The 19,860-nt window shown below is 28.0% G+C and overlaps 1 protein-coding gene across 1 annotated transcript; it reads left to right on the top strand.

The window, feature by feature from the left end:
- Positions 1–13,422: 13,422 nt before the first annotated feature.
- On the top strand, positions 13,423–14,287 carry LOC137837898 (zinc-finger homeodomain protein 11-like). Its single transcript, XM_068647070.1, has one exon. The coding sequence runs from the start codon at positions 13,551–13,553 to the stop codon at positions 14,067–14,069; it is 519 nt and encodes a 172-aa protein (XP_068503171.1). The 5' UTR covers positions 13,423–13,550; the 3' UTR covers positions 14,070–14,287.
- Positions 14,288–19,860: the final 5,573 nt, after the last annotated feature.

Raw genomic sequence — 19,860 nt, forward strand, 5'->3', positions numbered from 1 at the left:
ATTAGACAACATACAACGAACTTTCTCCACAAGTATCTTGTTCATACGCTCCGACACCCCATTCTGCTGTGGTGTTTTTCTAACAGTGAAGTGCCGAACTATGCCACAATCTTGACATACCTTCAGGAACGGATCACTCTTGTATTCTCCTCCATTGTCTGTTCGGAGAACCTTAATCTTCCTTCCTGTCTGGTTTTCAACTTCAGCTTTCCACTTAAGGAAAATTTCAAGCACATCATTTTTGTTCTTCATAGTAAACACCCAAACTCTCCTGGAAAAATCATCCACAAAAGTGACAAAATAATGCCTACCTCCGATTGACGGAGTCTTGGCAGGTCCCCACACATCTGAATGCACATAATCCAGAATACCCTTGGTATTGTGAATTGCAGTGCCAAACTTCACTCTTCGTTGCTTTCCCAGAACACAATGCTCACAAAATTCAAGTTTGCAAGCCTTCGTACCTTTCAACAATCCTTGCTTGGTAAGAATTTGCAAGGATTTCTCTCCAGCATGTCCCAACCTCATATGCCACAACTTCGTTGCCTCAGCATCCTTCTTAGAGCTAGAAGTTGCTGCCGCTACTGTCCCCACCACTGTACTACCTTGATAGTAATACAAATTGTTCTTTATCACGCCTTTCAACATCACCAGTGCTCCCGAAGTTGCTTTAAGAATTCCATCTCGCATCGTCACAACTAGGCCTTTAGATTCTAAAGCCCCCAATGAGATGAGATTCTTCTTCAACTTTGGCACGTACCGTACATCCCGCAAAATTCTGGTGGATCCATCATGATTCCGCAGCTTGATTGAACCTATCCCGACTGTCTTACATGGATTATCATTACCCATGTAAACAACCCCGCCATCGAGTTCTTGAAAATCAAAGAACCATTCCCGAATGGGACACATATGATAAGTACAACCTGAATCCAATATCCACTCATCTGGATACGATGATGCTGAAAGCGAGACAATTAAAGAGATATCTGATTCCACGTCACTTTTGCATTCTACAACATTTGCATCTTGTGGAGTCTTCCCTTTCTTCTGCAGTTTTGGACAGTCTTTCTTCCAGTGTCCTTTCTCATGACAGAAAGCACACTCATCTTTGGCAACGACTCGACCTTTAGACTTAGACATCCCTCTTCTCTCCTTTGTTTGGCTTTGCTGACGACCTCTTGCCACCAATGCTTCTTCTGATGTCGTTGATTTGGTTCTCATCTTATCCTGCTTTCTTAATTCATGACTATATAAAGCAGAACAAACAGCATCTAACGACACATTCTCCTTCCCGTGAAGGAGCGTAGTCTCCAAATGTTCAAATTCATCAGGAAGAGATGATAACAACATCAAAGCCAAATCCTCATCCTCAAACTTCACATCTAAATTCAACAGGTCTGCTACTAATTGATTAAACATAGTGATGTGTGCATTCATAGTAGTACCTTGTTGGTAGTCAAATCGGAACAACCTTTTCTTCATCAGGAGCTTGTTCTGACCACTCTTCTTCAGAAACTTGTCCTCCAATGCCTTCCACAGTTTGTGTGCAGAAGTCTCGTTTTTTACAGCGTACTTCTGCTCTCTGGACAGGCAGGATCGAATAGTTCCGCATGCCAACCGGTTGATGATGCTCCAATCTTTCTCCTCTACCTCTTTTGGTTTCTCTCCTTCAATAGCAATATCAAGACCCTGCTGAAAAAGAGAGTCCAAGACCTCTCCTTGCCACATGCCAAAATGTCCAGTGCCATCAAATATTTCCACCGCCAATTTCAAGGTGGACACCGGGAACCTCGACCATGATGAAGAGGAGCCCGACACTCTGGATACATCCTTGGCTTCTTCTTCTTGATTTGCCATTACAAACTCAAAATATAATATTCAATATTACAAATAATTTCAAACAACCCAAGGCGAACCTTCGGCTCTGATACCACTTGTTGGGAAAAACGGGTAATTTTCCCACTAAAACAAAACCCTAACAGAGCTACCCGACAAATAATATTGAATAAATAAAGCGGAATAATAAAAGAGATAAAGAGGAAAAAAACACACCCGAAAATTGTTAACGGAGTTCGGCCTTTTAGCCTAATCTCCGAGCACAGCAAAAACAACTCCCTTTTATTATTATGAGAGAAGATATTACAAATTGGGATATATAACAGTGAAGGAGGGGATGTTAATATATAACCCTCAAACCTCCTTCCCAAACAATGAACCCACCGATGTGGGACTTGGGATTAAGCCAAAATCAACAAATATGACATGGATAAGTTGTATAAGGATAAGCTTCATATCGGCATATACTTGTCTAGTGGTGACAGCTTGGCTAAGACACAACCATCACCATCAAAAGTCACTAACATTGCCATCATATTTTTTCTCATATTCAAGTTTTCTTTTTATAATGATTTTGATGAAATTGTACAAATTGTATAAACAAAGTAAGGTAGATACTACTTGAGATTTACTGTAATAATTATTGTTGAGATTTACTGTAATAATTGTTGTTGGTTACTTTGTATTGATGATGTATAGTGTTGATAAAAACGTATCTTATTTGTAGATACTACAAGAAAATTATGAAATAGATAATTAGTTGCAATAGTAACTAAATTAGAGACCATTTTATAAACTAAAAAGAAATTAGTTTCTATTATTGTTAAATAGTTTCTAGATATCAATTTAGAAACTACTTAACAATAATATAAACTAATTTAGAAACCAATTTTTTTTTAGTTTCTAAAATGGTTTCTAATTTAGTTATTATTGCAACTAATTATTTTGGTATCTAAAAATTGGTTTCTATTTCATGATTTTCTTGTAGTGAGAAGACTTATTTATAGTGTTTGGTAATGAACTATTTGATCGATGGGTCATATCTGATGCATATCTTCAATAAATCAGTGTCAGCTGATTTTTTGGAGTGTCACTCAGATTTGTAAGAAGGTATATCTAGAACATATATTCGGTAAATCAGTGTTAGCTAATTTCTCGGAGTGTCACTCAAATTTGGTGGGTTGTGATCCAAATTTATAGAATGTTTCCTTAATTGTCATTTATTTTAATTTGTTCTTTAACATAGTTGATCACTCGATTGGTCGGTCAATCATGATCGAGTGACGTGACTCCCTCAACCTGACTTGATATATAAATAAAGAGTCTTTTAACTTATTAACCTCCTTAATTTCCTTACTTTTTTATATATGAATTAATACATCCTTTAAATGTTCTACTTAGTTTAATTACTTTTTTTTAATAAAAAAAAGACATTAAATTTTGTTTCGTGGATAGTGGTAAACACTCTTACATTTTCTCATCATAAAACTTATAGATGTACTACTTTAGCATCACAGTATTCAGAAAAAAGAACAAAGAAAAGATGAGTCCTGCACCAGTCCAACATATTTTATGCATAAAGGCAAATTTTATAGGTGAATTTTTCTAGATAAATAACAATATTTTTTAATAAAAAAGTTGAAAATGATATTTATTAAAACGATTATATTTTTATTGAAATATTCTCTTTTTGAAATGCAAAATCATTTATTAAATTATTCAAAGTTGAAATTATATAAATAGTTACTATTATATAGTCAATTCATCAATGTTTAGAAGCTAAATTTAGTGAAAACGAATGTATTAAGAGACAATCTATTTAATTAGAATGATTTTTTAAGTTTGAGAGAATAATAATAAAAATGATAGAACATATAAAAAAAAAAAGTATATCTTTTGAACATTTTAAGATATAAAATAATTTATTAAATTATTTAAACACTACAAGAATATCATGAAATAAAAACCAAATTTTAAAGACCAAAATAATTAGTTACAAAATTAGAGACCATTTTAGAAACTATTTTTTTTTAGTTTCTAAATTAGTTTCTATTATTGTTAAATAGTTTCTAAATTAGTATCTAATTAGCAACCAAGGTTTTAGAGACCAAATTTAGAAACTAAATAATTGGTAGTTAAAATCTTAGTTGCTAATTAGATACCAATTTAAAAACTATTTAACAATAATAGAAACTAATTTAGAAACCAATTTTTTTTTAGTTTCTAAAATGATCTTTTATTTAGTTACTATTGCAACTAATTATTTTGGTATCTAAAAATTGATTTTTATTTCATGATTTTCTTGTAGTGAAAGTGTTGGATATGCGTGACTTTGATGTTACTATTTACGAGTATGCATTGGATTGAATAACTAAGATAACTCAATCTGAACACAAAGAGATTGAATTGAATTTTCTTTATGATATATATTGGATCAATTTTAACTCAATTTCCTACGAGTTTGTGGGTTTTATATGTTGAACTTGAGATATAATACAATTATTTGAACTTGAGATATGGTTCTTTATTATTCTAAGATTTTGTTTTAAACTAATCTGAACTTAGGGAAAGATTGTGTATAAAAAAGTAAAATAATAGTTTGAACTCAAAGAAAACACACACCTTAGTAATTATGACATTAGACCAACTAATAACAAAAGTTGTATAAATATTAGTGCTAAATCATTTTTATGAACTTCAACAGTGCTTTGTGCTTGAGTTGGCATTGTATTAGTGGGTAGTGAAAGTGATAATTAAATAATGTAACTTAAAAAAATGTAAAATGTAGTTGATGAATATGAAGCCAAGTTTGATTATGTAATAAGGATCTTATTACATATGACTTAAGGCAATGTTTGCAGACTCTGCCAGAGAACATGTTTGATTCTGTAAACCAGAATGAGTCAAATGTCCCACAATAACAGGACACTTTCTTTTCCTTTTTTACATCAATAAGTTATTTTCGTGGAAGTTAAATTAAGACTCTAGAATATTAAATTAAGAGCTTCTTGTTCAACATTTATAATTAGGGTCCAAATATATTGTACTTAATTAAACATTGATTTTTTTTCTTGTTAGTTCGTATATCCAAAATAGATGCTATTGCAAATTTTCACTTTGGTTTAGGTGAAGCCTATTCTTTTTGTTCCTCTCTTGGTTATGAAGAGTGTGTAAGATATCACACAAATATACAATGGTCAGACAAAATCATATAAATAGGTTTGAACACTTCTAATATTGTATTTTAATTTATTTATTTTTTATTATTGATAAAAAAATTATGATATTTTTACTTTTGTAACACTCATTCTTGTTTAAGTTATTTTTTTATTAACAATAAAAAATAAATAAATGAGAACCACTTTATGGTGATCCAATTCTTATACAAAATTATACTTTATGTTTCTCCTAACTAGAACCGACTACCAAATTGGCCAAGTCTCTAACATTAATAAAATACAGAAAAAAGACATCAAGAGACCAACCTCATACACGCTAAAGGATCCAAACACTAATTAGAATAAGAAAACGAAGCAGAACGAGATTTTGCATAAATCCAAGACTAAACTTTTACTTACGCCATTGCGAACACTTCTGTTATATCTGTCACTCCCCTATTAAAGATGACAAAGTTCTTATGTTTATAGATTTCACTTACTACACCAATCCAAATTGCACCCAAACATCATTAACCAATTGTTGTTTAATTTGTTTAAGTTGTGATAACACACATGCTCAAAATGTGCACCAACTAAACTCTTTTCAACTCTCCACACCCTCATTTTATTATCTCGTGTGTGTTCTTGAGGATGTCTACTTAAAATATATGAGCTAAGTCAAGTTTAGGGTTAGATGCATGCAACGAATCGGTAAAATACTTTAAGCACATGCACACATGCTATTGAACCATGACAAAACACATGATTGTTTAAAGACATAAACCACAAACATTGTTGATTTATTTATTGAAGACAGTATATGTCCAAGTGAAAGGTTCCTAGATTAAAATCTAACTTTATTGGCAAACCTCAAACAAACGATAATTTAGAAAGAAAGCTTTGACTATATACCTCATACTATAAACATGACACACTCCTAACCACATTTTTGAACTCTTAATTAGGTCATGAATTCTTTAATTGTATGATTACGAATTATTATGAAGCAGGATGACACAAAAATTTCTCTTGCATCATCTACAAAGCTTACAGCAAAGCATGTTATATTCACAGTACTTAGAGATATAATTAGTATGTAGTTTAATGCATAATAAAGAACATCTTTAAGGTAGAAGCGACACTTGGATAATATTCTAATTGGCTTAATCTGAGTGAAGAACAAAAACCTGTCAGGTTCATGAACTTCTACATAGTTTGACCATATTACAGTTGAAAGATGGAAGAGGGTGAATGGTGGTGGACAAGGAAATATTCTTATGGTTACCATGCACCATGGTTGTCCCTAGAAGCTAGGGTTAGCTGGGTTTTCTCATTAACAGACAATGATAAGTATTATATATGTATGTGTGTTTAAGAGTATATAATTAGAAATGCAGATATAGCTTCTTCTTCACATGTCAATGACAACTTGTAACTGAGAATAATCAATGGTGTGTTTGGTTGTAGTATACATTTTCTGAAAATATTTCTATATAAAAATGCGGTTTAAATAGCAGCTAAATGTCATACTATGAGTTCATCACTGGTTTAAGCTCAATTATTCTAATTTCTTTATAGAGAGTGGGCAGAGTGAAAATACACTTTCAATATTATTAAGTAATTGCACTTATAAAAGAGTATCACATATGCTAAAAGATTTATTTTGATAGAAAACCTTTATGAGAGAAATAGGTATATGCATACTTGCTCAAATAAATTTTAAGGGACTCAACAATGCAAGCTATAAGGATAATAAAGATATTCTTCATTTTATAGAAGATTCTTACCACCATTAATTACATATCTCTTATCATATTTCTAAAGAGTCTCTAAGCATATAAGGTTGGAGTTTCTAGAATTTTCGTTTTAAGATGGTTGATGTAAACTTGAGTTGGAGTGTTTTGGTATTGTTTTATATGGATTAGAAACATCTTTGTGATATTTTATTTTAATTTACTTTTTTTTTTTTTGATAAAAACAATATTTTTAAAAAATTTAAAAATGATTATAAAAAAAATTAAGAGATTGAAATCATACACTACAAGAAAATCATTAAATTTAGAGACAAAAAATAATTAGTCACTATATTAAGTAAATTAAATTAAATACTAGTTTAGAGACTAAAAATTATTGATATCTAATGTGATTTCTATTATTAATAAAATAATTTCTAAATTGATATTTAAATTAGCTACCAAAGTTTTAGCTTCTAATATTTTAGATTCTAAATTAGTCTCTAAAATCCTAATAGAGACTAATTTAGAACATAAATAGTTAGTAACTAAAACTTTGGTAGTAAGTAGTTAGATACCAATTTAAAAACTACTTTATAAATTTTTATTAATAATAAAAACTATTTTAGATACCAATAATTTTTTAGTTTATAAGACGATCTCTAATTTAGTCAATATAGTGACTAATTATTTTGATATTTAAAATTAGTTTTTACTTACTGATTTTGTTGTAGTGATATAATTGAGCTCTAAGAGGTATTAAAACCTCTACAATACGAGACCGATAATAAAAGTCTACCTATAAGATTATTTTAAGTAAATAAATTACATTATGATTAAAATTCATGAAATTTTTGTTTTTTTTAATATATGGATTATATTTTAAGCTTTATAATAAATAATTTAAATTGTATAATAAAATTACTTTTAAATTAAAAATGACAAGTGATCAAGAATATTGTAAACATAAAATGAGGATATTATAAATGGTTAAGAGAGATAATACACTTTTTTTTTTTTGCTAATTGTGGAGAAATGAGTGAAATGCACCTCGAGATGATAACAGAAAAAAAAAAGTTTGATCACAAGAGTGAAAAAGTAAGATTCTAAGTTTTTAAATCATGTATTCTAATTTATAATCTAAAGTTTTTGCAGCATGCAAACTGGACAAATTAAACTTATTTCAGATCATTTCATCAATTTCTCCAAATAAATAATTGCATTATATTTGCAATCTAGCAACATATTGATGGCAATGACATATATAGTTTAATCTATTTTTTTCCCTTTTTTTAAAACTTGCAACGAAAAGAAAAACAAAATCCGAAATTTCGTAAAGCAATGCAATATTTCTATGAATTCTTTAAGTATAATTTATTTTTTTTTCCCAGAAACTCAGTTTTTTACTTTGATAATTTATATAATAAAAAGAATATTAAAAGATTATGCGGATTATTGAAATGAAATTATAATTTAATAGAGTTTTAAATTTGAGTTTATTGAAGAAACCGATCAATACTTACTATAGTTGATGACCAATTTTCTTGTTCACATTGTTAGAAAAATATAAATAAAAAATATTTTCTTAGAGCAAACGACTACTTTTATGAATATATATATATATATATATATATATATATATATAAAAACTAATATTGAAAATGAAATTAAACACTAAAGAAGCAATTATTATATCTTCAGCTTTTTCCATCAAACTTTTAAAAAAATTACAAGTACCAAAATTCACAACATAATTAGGTAAAGCAGTGAATCATCATTTCTACCACAATCATCGTAGCAAATTAGAGCAGCTTTTTTTTTCCCTTTCTCTGTAAGCCACAAGTTGAAACCACACTTTAACTTTTCCTTTTCCAACCCTTCCTACCTTATAGTGTATACATGTTTCAATTTCCAACTTTTTTTCGAAACAATAATTTTAAGAAAATATTACTCTTTTCACAACTATAAATTGAAAAAAAAAACATCAATTTACAAATAAGTAATTTAATTAATATAGTTTCAAAATTATTATATTTTGTTCCGACTTCAAGTTCGAAAAATAACATCATTAGATCAATCATCACATTTAAGATATTGTCTGTTTTGAAGGTCAATGTTTCATCACATTTTTATCCTTAAGAAGTCTTGACGGATTAAGAGAAAAAAATATATTTAAACTACCTTTAACTTCGATTCCTAAACCATATAAAACTATATTTTAGTCATACCGAAAATTTTTCATTCTGATTATAACCCTAAACCCTAAATATATATGAGTACTCTAATTTGAATCATCCTTTCCCTCTGTACTGTTGCAGGTATTTTGGTGATTGTTGGTAGAATTGGAAGTATTGAAAGAGAGATATTGTAATAAAGAGAGATAGAGATGTTGGTGATATGATTAATATTAAGTAGGAAAGTTTAGAAGTATTAGATTTGGTTGTGAAGAATGATGATGAATTGAGAATAATTAGAGAAGAGAGAAGGGACATTTTGGTTGCAGCCTTAACCAAAAAGAGCCAAACAGAGGAAGGTGATTGTGCACCAAAAGTGGGATCTAGCTATGACTAGCTTTGTGGGTGTTGTTGTTGTGGTACTGTAGGAAGGGTCACATAGTACAGTGACTGCACACTGAATGGAGAAAAGGAAACAAAGCAATTTGCTTCCTAAAAGACACTGAAACATTATAATTATTTTCCGACACATCAAGTGATTTTCATCCTTTGCACTCTCAATTTCCAACCCACCAATTATATTATTCACTCCACACTTCTTCCACATCCACTACTCAAAAATTTGTTCAATAATAACCAAAATTAGTAAATCAAAAATATAATTTATACAGATTGATTTGGAAGCTTAAACACTGAACAATATCACTGAGCAATATGACTAAATTCGTTATGTCTAAATAGAATATTAACAAGACTAATTCGTGATTAAGCATTAGATAATACACCTTTAATCATGATCTAAAACCTAATCCGACTCAATAACAAATGACATATGATGATCATATAAATAGATACATATTTCGAGAATAAGGTACGTCATCATCTAGTACTAATAACACCGAGCACCGAATAACGAGATCTCACTTGAGCGTCGGAGTGTCTTTTGCAGGTACCATCCGAACTTGAAATTCACGAGAACAAGAAGCATATGAGTGAAAAGAGAACGCGAAAACCATTTCAAAAAAAAAGAAGAGAAATAGAGCTAATGAGTAAGACAATCGCTCAATTAGTTCTAACCTGTTCGAGAACACAATTATTATTACTGATCAACATCAACTACTATAAAATTGTTAAATAATCGAAAAAAATGTTACCATTGGTTAGATCACGAGAATCAAAATGAAATAAAGTTTAAACCTTTATTTTGAAGTCTCCAAAGGGTTAATTGTTGATTGATTATGGTTTGGTCGAATAGGTTGGAAGTGCAGATAAAATGATGATAGTGGAAATGTAGAATCGTAATTGGGTGTCTGACATAGATGTGTGTGGTGTGGAGAAGCATATATTGTTATTGAGTTGTGTGGGAGTTTGTAAGCAAAGAGTTGGTTGTTGTATGGGCAATTTTTGACTCCTTTGGAGCCCCTAACATGGGGCATCTATCCAATCTGTCACCCAATATATTTGATATCGATAAATGCTACACAACACAACAACACCATAACTAAAACCACCATGTGCATGCCTCTGCACATCTTTTATACCCACTCTCATTCATCATGCGTCCTTGTCCCAACACCACTCTATATAAACCTTCTCTTTCATTCACCTTTTCTCTTCAACTTTAATTAACCTTACATCATTTTCATCACAATAGGTTTATTATAAATTAAACCGTAACAACAAACTCTAGAAGAGACAATTTCTTATAAGTGAGTATTTTGCATTACTTAACTAAGAAAAGAAAACATCAAAATTTATTTAACCATAAAAAGAATCATTTTTTCTAACTTAGAATAAAAATAATATATATGTGTACCAACTAGTTTATTTATGTAACTATTTAACATCTTTCTATGAGTGTTGAATCTAATGAGATTTAACAAATTTTGGAAAATAAATCAAATTTACATATTTTCACATAATTTTAAAAATGATTGGTATTCCTTGCCCCCATTTATTTGAATACAATGCAGATTCTGGCATTGGACTACATATTTAAAAATATTTGAATTATTTATAGTGTAATAACATCATAAAATTGATTAGTTTGATTCATAAAATATATCTTATATGTGTTTTTTATGTGGAACTTTTTAGTTTGTGTTGTGCAACTACTTTATTTAAAATTATTTCTAAAATCGTGTGATTATATATATGCATGATTTATTTTTAAAATATTGCTTTTATGAAGTGTGTGAATGGAACATAATATAATAATAATAATAATAATAATAATAATAAAGTTGTGGGTGAGGAGTGAAGATGAGGATTTTATAATTTGCAAAAAAAACAAAGAAACACGTTTCTGGAAATGAATAGTATTTGATTGCAATTTGTGGTGAATTTGGAGTTAGAATTTGGGTGATGGTTGATGTGTTTGTTGATAAGAGTTAAGTAAATTCAAATTTAAAATTAGGTTTTGGATTACATATAACTTTGTCTCTAATGCTTACGATGTGAAGCGGGGAACAGTAGTAGTAACTAATATGCTCTGATTACAAAAATATCTTTTCTTATTTCTTGTTATCTGCTCAATAAATATGACCAATTATTTCATATTCATGAATATTTGTGTTTTTTAAAATTTTAAAATAAGATTATTTCAAAATTACTTTTTTAAATATAAACTCAAATATTTTTTTTATCTTAAAATAAAATTACATTATAAAATATTAATACAAATAAAATTAACCCTTTTAAAAATAAATTTAACCAAATTGCTTAACAAAGTATAAATGCAAATGTTTTGTTTATTAAGTTTTTTATTTATTCAATAAACGAGTAACTTTGTTTCAAGTATTATCACTTTTTCTAATGATTTGAGATTTTAGTAAAACAATTTTATTAAAATAATTTCTTTTTACGTATATTTCTCAACTTTTAAGTAATTAATGATCTCCTAAGTAATGAAAAGAAAATTTGTGTTAAATTTCTAAAATTTGTTAGCATTGGTCCAACAATTAAGTGATGATTAAATGACAAAGATAATTAATATTATTTTCTTCTCTAAAATTAGTTGCTCATTTTATTTTTTTATATCTCTTAAATAAAGTTGATATACTTAATTGATTCGAATGATCATTAAAACATTAGTTTCATAACTTAAATATTCATTTATTTATACGAGATAAATAATTTAATATATGTATCATTTAATTATAGATAGAAATATTATATATAGAAGTATGAAATATGCATATACATGTGAGATATGAATGTAATATAGGTGATTAAAATAGATATAGAGTATAGTATTAATTACAAGATAAAACTATATAAATTTATCTAATAAAAGACATAAGTTGGATGAAAAAGTGTTTACAAATTTTATTAAGTGCATAAATCAATTAAAATTGTTTCAATTTAAGGTTTCGTATTTAAATATGATGTACGAAGTTACGTCAACGTTAATAATAATTCTAGAGACTTATTTACTGTTCTCATGGAAAATACATGTATTTTATACGTATTTATATTTTGTAAGGGGGAAATTTATTTTGTGAGGTAAGTTTTTTGAATTTTGTGGTTTCAGAAGTGAATTATTGGCCCACACCGTTAACGTGACCAATGGGCTATCTTCTTATTTTGTTGGACAAAAAAGCCCCTGTCAGTGATTCAAAATAACGATTAGGGGACTGACTTAGGGGTTAGAACCATTCACCCAAACACTGCTTTATTTTTTCAAACCAAAAATATATTTATTTATGGTTTCTCTAATTTTAATCACCATTTCATTCCTTAGTAGATGCATGCATGTGTCTCAAACACCTTTCAAAATAATTTTTTTATCAGAAAAAAATAACATTTTTCAAAATAATAGTTGAAACTCAACACTGTTATCTCTCATTATTTCTATATAACACATAAAATTTAATTTATTAAAATTAACAAAAATACTTTATTAATTAATAATGTCATAAAGCTTCTATTATTAAAATACTTGCAGCATTATACGCGATTTTTTCAGTGATTATATTTAAGGGTATTTACAATTTAAGATGTATTTTTTTTTTCATAGATGAGTGACTCTTGTATCTACGAAATATTGCATTTTACTTGCAATAATTTTCGTAATAAATTAAAGGTATATATAAAAGAAAACGAACAATTATTATATCTAAAACAAAACTATCTCTTCTAATTAAAAAAATAATTTTTTTATAGACAAAATTTAGGTGTATTTCTACAAGTGTCTTTGTTGTTGTTGAATACTAATTAAATTAGTATAAATTTAAATAGTCTAACACTTACAAATAATTCCTAATTAAACTAAAAGTATATTATTGTCAAATTAGAAATTGAATTTTTCTTTTTCTTTTTCTATCTTTATGCTCTCTACACACCAATGTACCCTAATTTTGAAGGGAAGTTTTAAACATTTTCCTTTGTTGTTTTATACTTTTAACTAGATGTAATGTTATGTTTGGGTATATATATTGTCCTTTGAAAAACTTGATGTAGATGTTGAATACATTATGGAGATATTGCCTAGTTGTCTAGGACGCTAGCATGTCCACACAACGGGGAACACTGTAAATATTCTCTCCAACCATGTCCATTCTCGTCATTCTCCCACCACCTTCTCTTCATCTATACACCAAATAAATACTCAAACCTCTACCCTATCACACACCCAAAAAAAATAGATGGAAAATTCTTCATCTTCTTCCTCTTCAAATTCCATATATCGAGAGTGTCTCCGCAACCATGCAGCGAGCCTAGGCAGCTACGCTACAGACGGTTGCGGAGAGTTCACACTCGATATAGATGTCTCCTCCTCCACTCTCCAGTGCGCAGCTTGCGGTTGTCACCGCAACTTCCACCGCAAGGTGACGTGTCCTCTTGCGGTGGAAGGGTTGGCTGGAGGGGGAAGTGGAGACATGATGGAGTACTCCGGAGGAGATGTGGGGAGAATGGAGGTGGGGGAGAGGAGCAGCAGGAAGAGGTTCAGGACAAAGTTCAGTGCAGAGCAGAAGGAGAAGATGCTGGGGTTTGCAGAGAAGCTGGGGTGGAAGCTGCAGAGGAAAGAGGTGGATGATGAGATTGAGAGGTTTTGTAAAAGTGTTGGAGTGACTAGACAGGTTTTCAAGGTGTGGATGCATAACCATAAGAACAACTCTAACTCATCTAATTCTTCTGCTAATCTCTCTTCTCTCACTCAGTGAAAAAACTTTGGTTCTTTAGTTCATCACACCATAGCTAGGGCTTTGGAGCTTTTCAATGTTATTTGCAGAAATTGATGAGTGTTAGAAGGGAGAGTGAGAGATATATGTATCTTACAATTGCTTTTATTTTATTTTTTCTTAAGTTGAGGTTTGGATGTAATAATTTTGTAATCTATATCTTGTTGCATGTGTTAGTATAAATTTGTTTGTTTTTTTTTGAGTTTTTGTACTTGAAGAAGGAGAAGATTCATGTATGTGAAGTAACATAGAAGAAAGTAGAATAAAATAGCAGGTATAAAATAAATAAAAGTGTTGATGAGGTGAACATTTATCACTTGATTCTGTGAATTGACTGTGTCAACAATGGCACAATCTTGGATTTATATTATTTTTGTAACTTAGATTTGTTTTTCAGATTTTTATGTTTGCCTTATATTAGTAAGTTAATTAAATTTTGCTTAAAAAAATTCTGAAATTAGTAGTATTTTCTCTTACCTTATAAAATGTGTCTTCTCTTAATATATACAAATTTTTGTTTCTCAAAAAATGTCACTCTGCTTCACAGTTTTAGTTTTCAGTGGTGAACATATGGTGTTATATCTTTAAATTAATAGTATATTTTACTACTTAATTATTACTATTTTTATTTATTTATTCTATTTATGGTACTTTTAAAATATATTAAAATATGATTTGTTTGATATGAAATTGTAATTCAATAATTGGATTGATAATTTTATTTTATAACATTGTTGACTGTGGAATGTTTGGTAAAATTTTTAGTTAATAATTTGATTATTATATATATATACCAAATATTATATTATTAATAATATTTTTTATTAAACTTTATAAAGGATAAAAATAAAAAATAATAATCAAATAAATCTTATTTATATATTTTTTAACATTATATAATTTATCAATTTTGATATGTATAAATTAATGTTAAATAGTTTTAGATTAATATAAAAGTTTTAGACATTCAAATAGACAAAACTTTGCATTCAAACATAAGTGTTAGAAATACATTATTCAATTAAAAGTTCCTAAGTATTTTTTTAAGATAAACGACCCAATTAAAAGTTATTGAATAGTGTGTATTTTAAAACATGATTTTCTCAATTCTTGAAAATAGTTTACACTGTATGTGATTGGTTTATTTACTGTTGCTGAAGGGTGTGTTCGATGGAGGGGATTAGTGTTGTTTAATATTAAATGATTTGTTCTAGTAATCCATCATTTTGGCACCAGTAACTATAACATAATTATTCATTATTCTAAAATATATTTATAATTTTAAAAAAAAATTATACAAAGACACATTTATAATTTTAAAATAAAATATTGTATTATAAATTTAATTTGTATTACAAATCTCATATAATTTTTCATTTAAATTTATTTGTCATTACAAGAAAATTACTAAATAGAAATCAAATTTAAAATTTAGATAAAAAATAATTAATTATTATATTTATTAAATTAAATATTAATTTATAGATTAAAAAAATATTGATATTTAATTATTAACAAAATACTATAAAATTATTTTTAAATTGACATTTAAATTAGTTATTAAAATTTTAATTATTAATATTTTAAATTTTAATTTAATCTCTAAAAGATTAATAAAAACTGATTTAGAACATAAGTAAGTAACTAAAATTTTGATAACCAATATTAAAAACTAATTTAAAATATATTTTATCAATTTTTATTAATAATAAAAATTATTTTATATATTAATAATTCTTAAGTTTATAAAATAATATCTAATCTAGTTAATAGTGACTGACTATTTTAATCTTTAAAAATAATTTTTATTTAATAATTTGATATTCAAACATTTGTTGAACTCAATTTTTCCTCATTCGTATTACTTTTCTATCTTCAGTACAATTCAAACACAAGAGAATGTTTTTATTTTGAGACATGATGGTTAAATAACTTTTTATCAATCTGAAATATCCATTAATTTTGTTAATAACTAATTTTTTGTGAAAATAATTAATTATTTTTAGTTAAATTTATTTTTTTAATCTTGCTTTTCTTTCCACAAAACTCGAATTTAAGATTTTACTGAGTATAAATTCAATTTCATTCACACTATATCTTGGTGTTAATTTAATGTATTAATATTTTTTTTTTTAAAATTCATCATATCAAACTTAGGAATGTAATATTTTCAATTTTAAATCCCAAAATAATTAGTTTTTTTCAAACACTTCCTTACATTTTTGTTCTTCTAACTAAAAATATACGAGATTACTTTTTTTTCTAACGAGACATGAATAGATAATTGTACGATTAAGGAATATTTTGAGACTATATTTTTATACATATTTTATAAATTATATTTTCACAAAATATGATAAAGGAGATGGTAGAGATAAATGAGTAAGGTTGATAATAATAATAATAATAATAATAATAATAATAATAATAATAATAATAATAATAATAATTTATTATTATTATTATTATTTATTTTAGATTTTTATCACAAAGATATATTTTGGTTCTAAAATAAGGTAAAAGAGGCTAAAAATTGATTTAAAAGATAATTTAACAATATTTTAATTAAACATATTTTTGTTATGAATTTTTATTTAAGAAAATTACAAATTTCAACCCCTTTAAATAGGTCCTAAGGTTTCAAAATTATAATTTTTAGATACTAATATACGTTTTTTTTTATATTTTGCTTTGCAAAAATAATTTCTTAAAAAACTAAAGAACATTTAAAAAATAAAATTATATATATATATATATATATATATATATATATATAAGTAAACAACCCCTTATTCTCTTTTCCAAACTCATTAATTTTCCAAGAATTATTGTAAAATAAAATTATTAAAATCTGAACAACTAAATTAATGTTTATATTCAATATAATTTTATTAGAGTTTGAACATAACTACATTGATACTATAATATCATTTTAGAGTTTATTTCATAAACTATTAAACTCTTTCACTAAAATTAAAAAAAATATTTAATTATTTTGTTTTAAATATAACTTTAAATAAGCTACTTATTATATGTTTATCCTATAATCTATTTTTATATTTTTATGGAAAGATAATTGGTTCGGTTTTCGCAATTTGAAAAGTATTTTTTCAAGGTTGTTTTCATTGTCAGTATCTAAATATGCTTTTCTTCTTGGATGCTTTTCTTCTTGTGGGGTTTAGATTAATAATGTTTGGAATCTGTCTCAGAGAAGGAGACTTTTTGCTTGGGAAATGGAACAGGTTAGTCAGCTTATTGGGGTTGTGCATCGTTCGAGTCCCTCTCTTGTTCTCGAGGATAATTAGGTTTGGAAGGAAGATGATAGCATTGAATATTCAGTTAATTATGCGTACAGTCTCTTAAAGGGTTTGTCAGATGGGATTCCTCGAGTTTATATAACTTTTTTTGAAAGATTAAAGTTTTGTCCTCTGCTCACATTACTGCTTGGAGGGTCTCAGAGAACAAGATTCCTATCAAGGTCAATCTGACAAGACGTGGTGAATAATACAGTTTGTTGCTTTTGCATGGAGAAAGAGGAAACTACAAGTCATTTGTTCTTTGAATGTAGATCTACTTGGCTGGTGTGAAATATTTGTTACGCTTGGGTAGGGTTAAAGTCGGTTGATCATTTTGAGCATGCTTCACATTTCACGCATTTTAACTTGGTTGGTGCTCCCGCTGCGGTCAACTTAGGTTTTGGAAATATTTGGGTTGCTTTGGTTAATGAGATTTGACGTCATAGGAATAAGCATTTGTTCAAGGGAAGAGTGATTGATCATTCTGAAATTTTTTCTTTGACTCAACTGAAGGTCTGGTCTTGGGTTACTTCCAAAGTCCCTTCAACTTGTTTTTCCTTTTCAGATTGGTGCCTTATCCTTTGGTTTGCATGTTTTTGATTAAAAACAAGTGACTTGTGTTAGGATGGATAGGTGATTCCTTTTGCTGTATGTGATAAGTTGTTGTTGTTGGTTGGATTATGGTGAGATTTTTGCCCAAGATGAATAAGGGTTGGATCATCCCTAAAGTGGTTCATATTTATTTATTTTCCCTTACTCATAACAAAAAGTTTTATCCCTCTAAACAATTTTCCATACATAATAAAAAAGAATCAAGGGTATAATTGAAAAAAAAAGTTATATTATCCTAAAATTTAAAAAATAACATATAAAAAACAAAATTTCCTTAAAAAATAACATTATATTAAACATAAAAAAACAGTTTTTTACACATTTAACCAATTAAATTGTTTTAAATACAATATTAATTGTGAAGTAATTATAAAACTGAATGAAAATCTATGAATTGATGGCAACATAAATATCTTTTACACATTGTAAAGAATACTTTCTTCTCATTTTCATTTTGTATACACATATATGTGAAAATTATGAGAAAGAAAGAAAAATGATATTAAAGTTTTGCAGGTTGAAGCAAGCATGCTGTGAATGAATTTTGAGAGGCAATGATTGAATCTCTTAACTGTTGTTGCATTGTGTGTTGATGAGATTATTATAATATGAAGGGTAGGACTTAAATGTGTCAGATGAATAGGTGCTGGTAAAGAATCTTTTGCAGAACTTTGATGGACCACATTCTGACCCTTATGAATTCAATTTTACCTTCGTTTCTACGCAAATCCAAAAACAAAAATTCAAAGGAATGTTCATGTCCCTTCTTCCACAAGAAATCAACTTAGAATCACATATTAAGGATAATGGCTCCCACCCCTTTAAGCTCACACCCATCTCAAACTATAATTTGTTTTCTTTTTGTCAGTGAAGAATTTCTTTTAATGGTTTCTAGTCATTCATATACTAATTTCCTTCATAGAAACACAAGTGAATTAATGTTTCTTGCATATTTAGAAATAAACACATTTCATAATCCTATATAGATAGGGTTCAACCTTATTTTGTAAAGTTAAGTTAGATTTAAAATTTACTTCTTAATATAATATCATAACTATTTAAAATTTATTCTAAAAGAAATTTGTTAAGCTTATAAGACCACTCGTAATCAGACACCTATTATATAATTTTACGCACAAGTTAACAGTCTCAACAAAAAGAATGTATTGAAAATCTGGGTTGAATTTCAAATCAACTAAAAATAAAGATATTTTATAATATATAAGTGAATGCAAATCTTCATCTTATAAACCAATTTTGTAAAATTGAATTAAACTTAAATTCACTAACATTATGGTTTTCAAATTTTTTTTGTAAGTTTATGAGAGTAAATGATCAAGGTTCAAATTTTATACCAGTTGATTAAGATTCATAAGCTTGTATACTTGTGTGTTTGTTGGTGAAAGAAAGGGTGTGTTATGATGGAATATTGTTATTAAAATGAGGCTTAAAAATGGAACTTGTAATCATATATTTCAAAAAGGGTATGAATGAAAATGAAATGAAAGCATTTGCATGGGTAGAAGTGAGGTGGTGGTGTTGCAATTAGGGACAAAAGGAAAGACAGCAGATTGCAACCTAACCACAACATCTTCACACCTTAATTCTCACTTTACATATTACTGCCACACATTCATCTCTTTACCAATGGACTTTTCTTCAATCCAATATTCTCACTAACTTCTGCTCCCTTTTCTTCCACTATCTGCTTCTAAGCTATACCTTTCTAGGATAACAATAAGTTTCTAAATTTCAACTATAACAAAATGATTAAATTTTTAAAGTTTTCACAATTTTTTTTTTCAAATTGTAATTAATTTTATAAACCAAAATAATTAGTTATTATTGAATTAAATTAGAGACCA

Source organism: Phaseolus vulgaris, chromosome 4 (assembly GCF_000499845.2).
Source record: "Phaseolus vulgaris cultivar G19833 chromosome 4, P. vulgaris v2.0, whole genome shotgun sequence".
Classification (NCBI taxonomy): domain Eukaryota; kingdom Viridiplantae; phylum Streptophyta; class Magnoliopsida; order Fabales; family Fabaceae; genus Phaseolus; species Phaseolus vulgaris.

Excerpts from the sequence above, each read along its gene's own strand:
- LOC137837898 (XM_068647070.1), top strand. The coding sequence starts at position 13,551 with ATGGAAAATTCTTCATCTTCTTCCTCTTCAAATTCCATATATCGAGAG.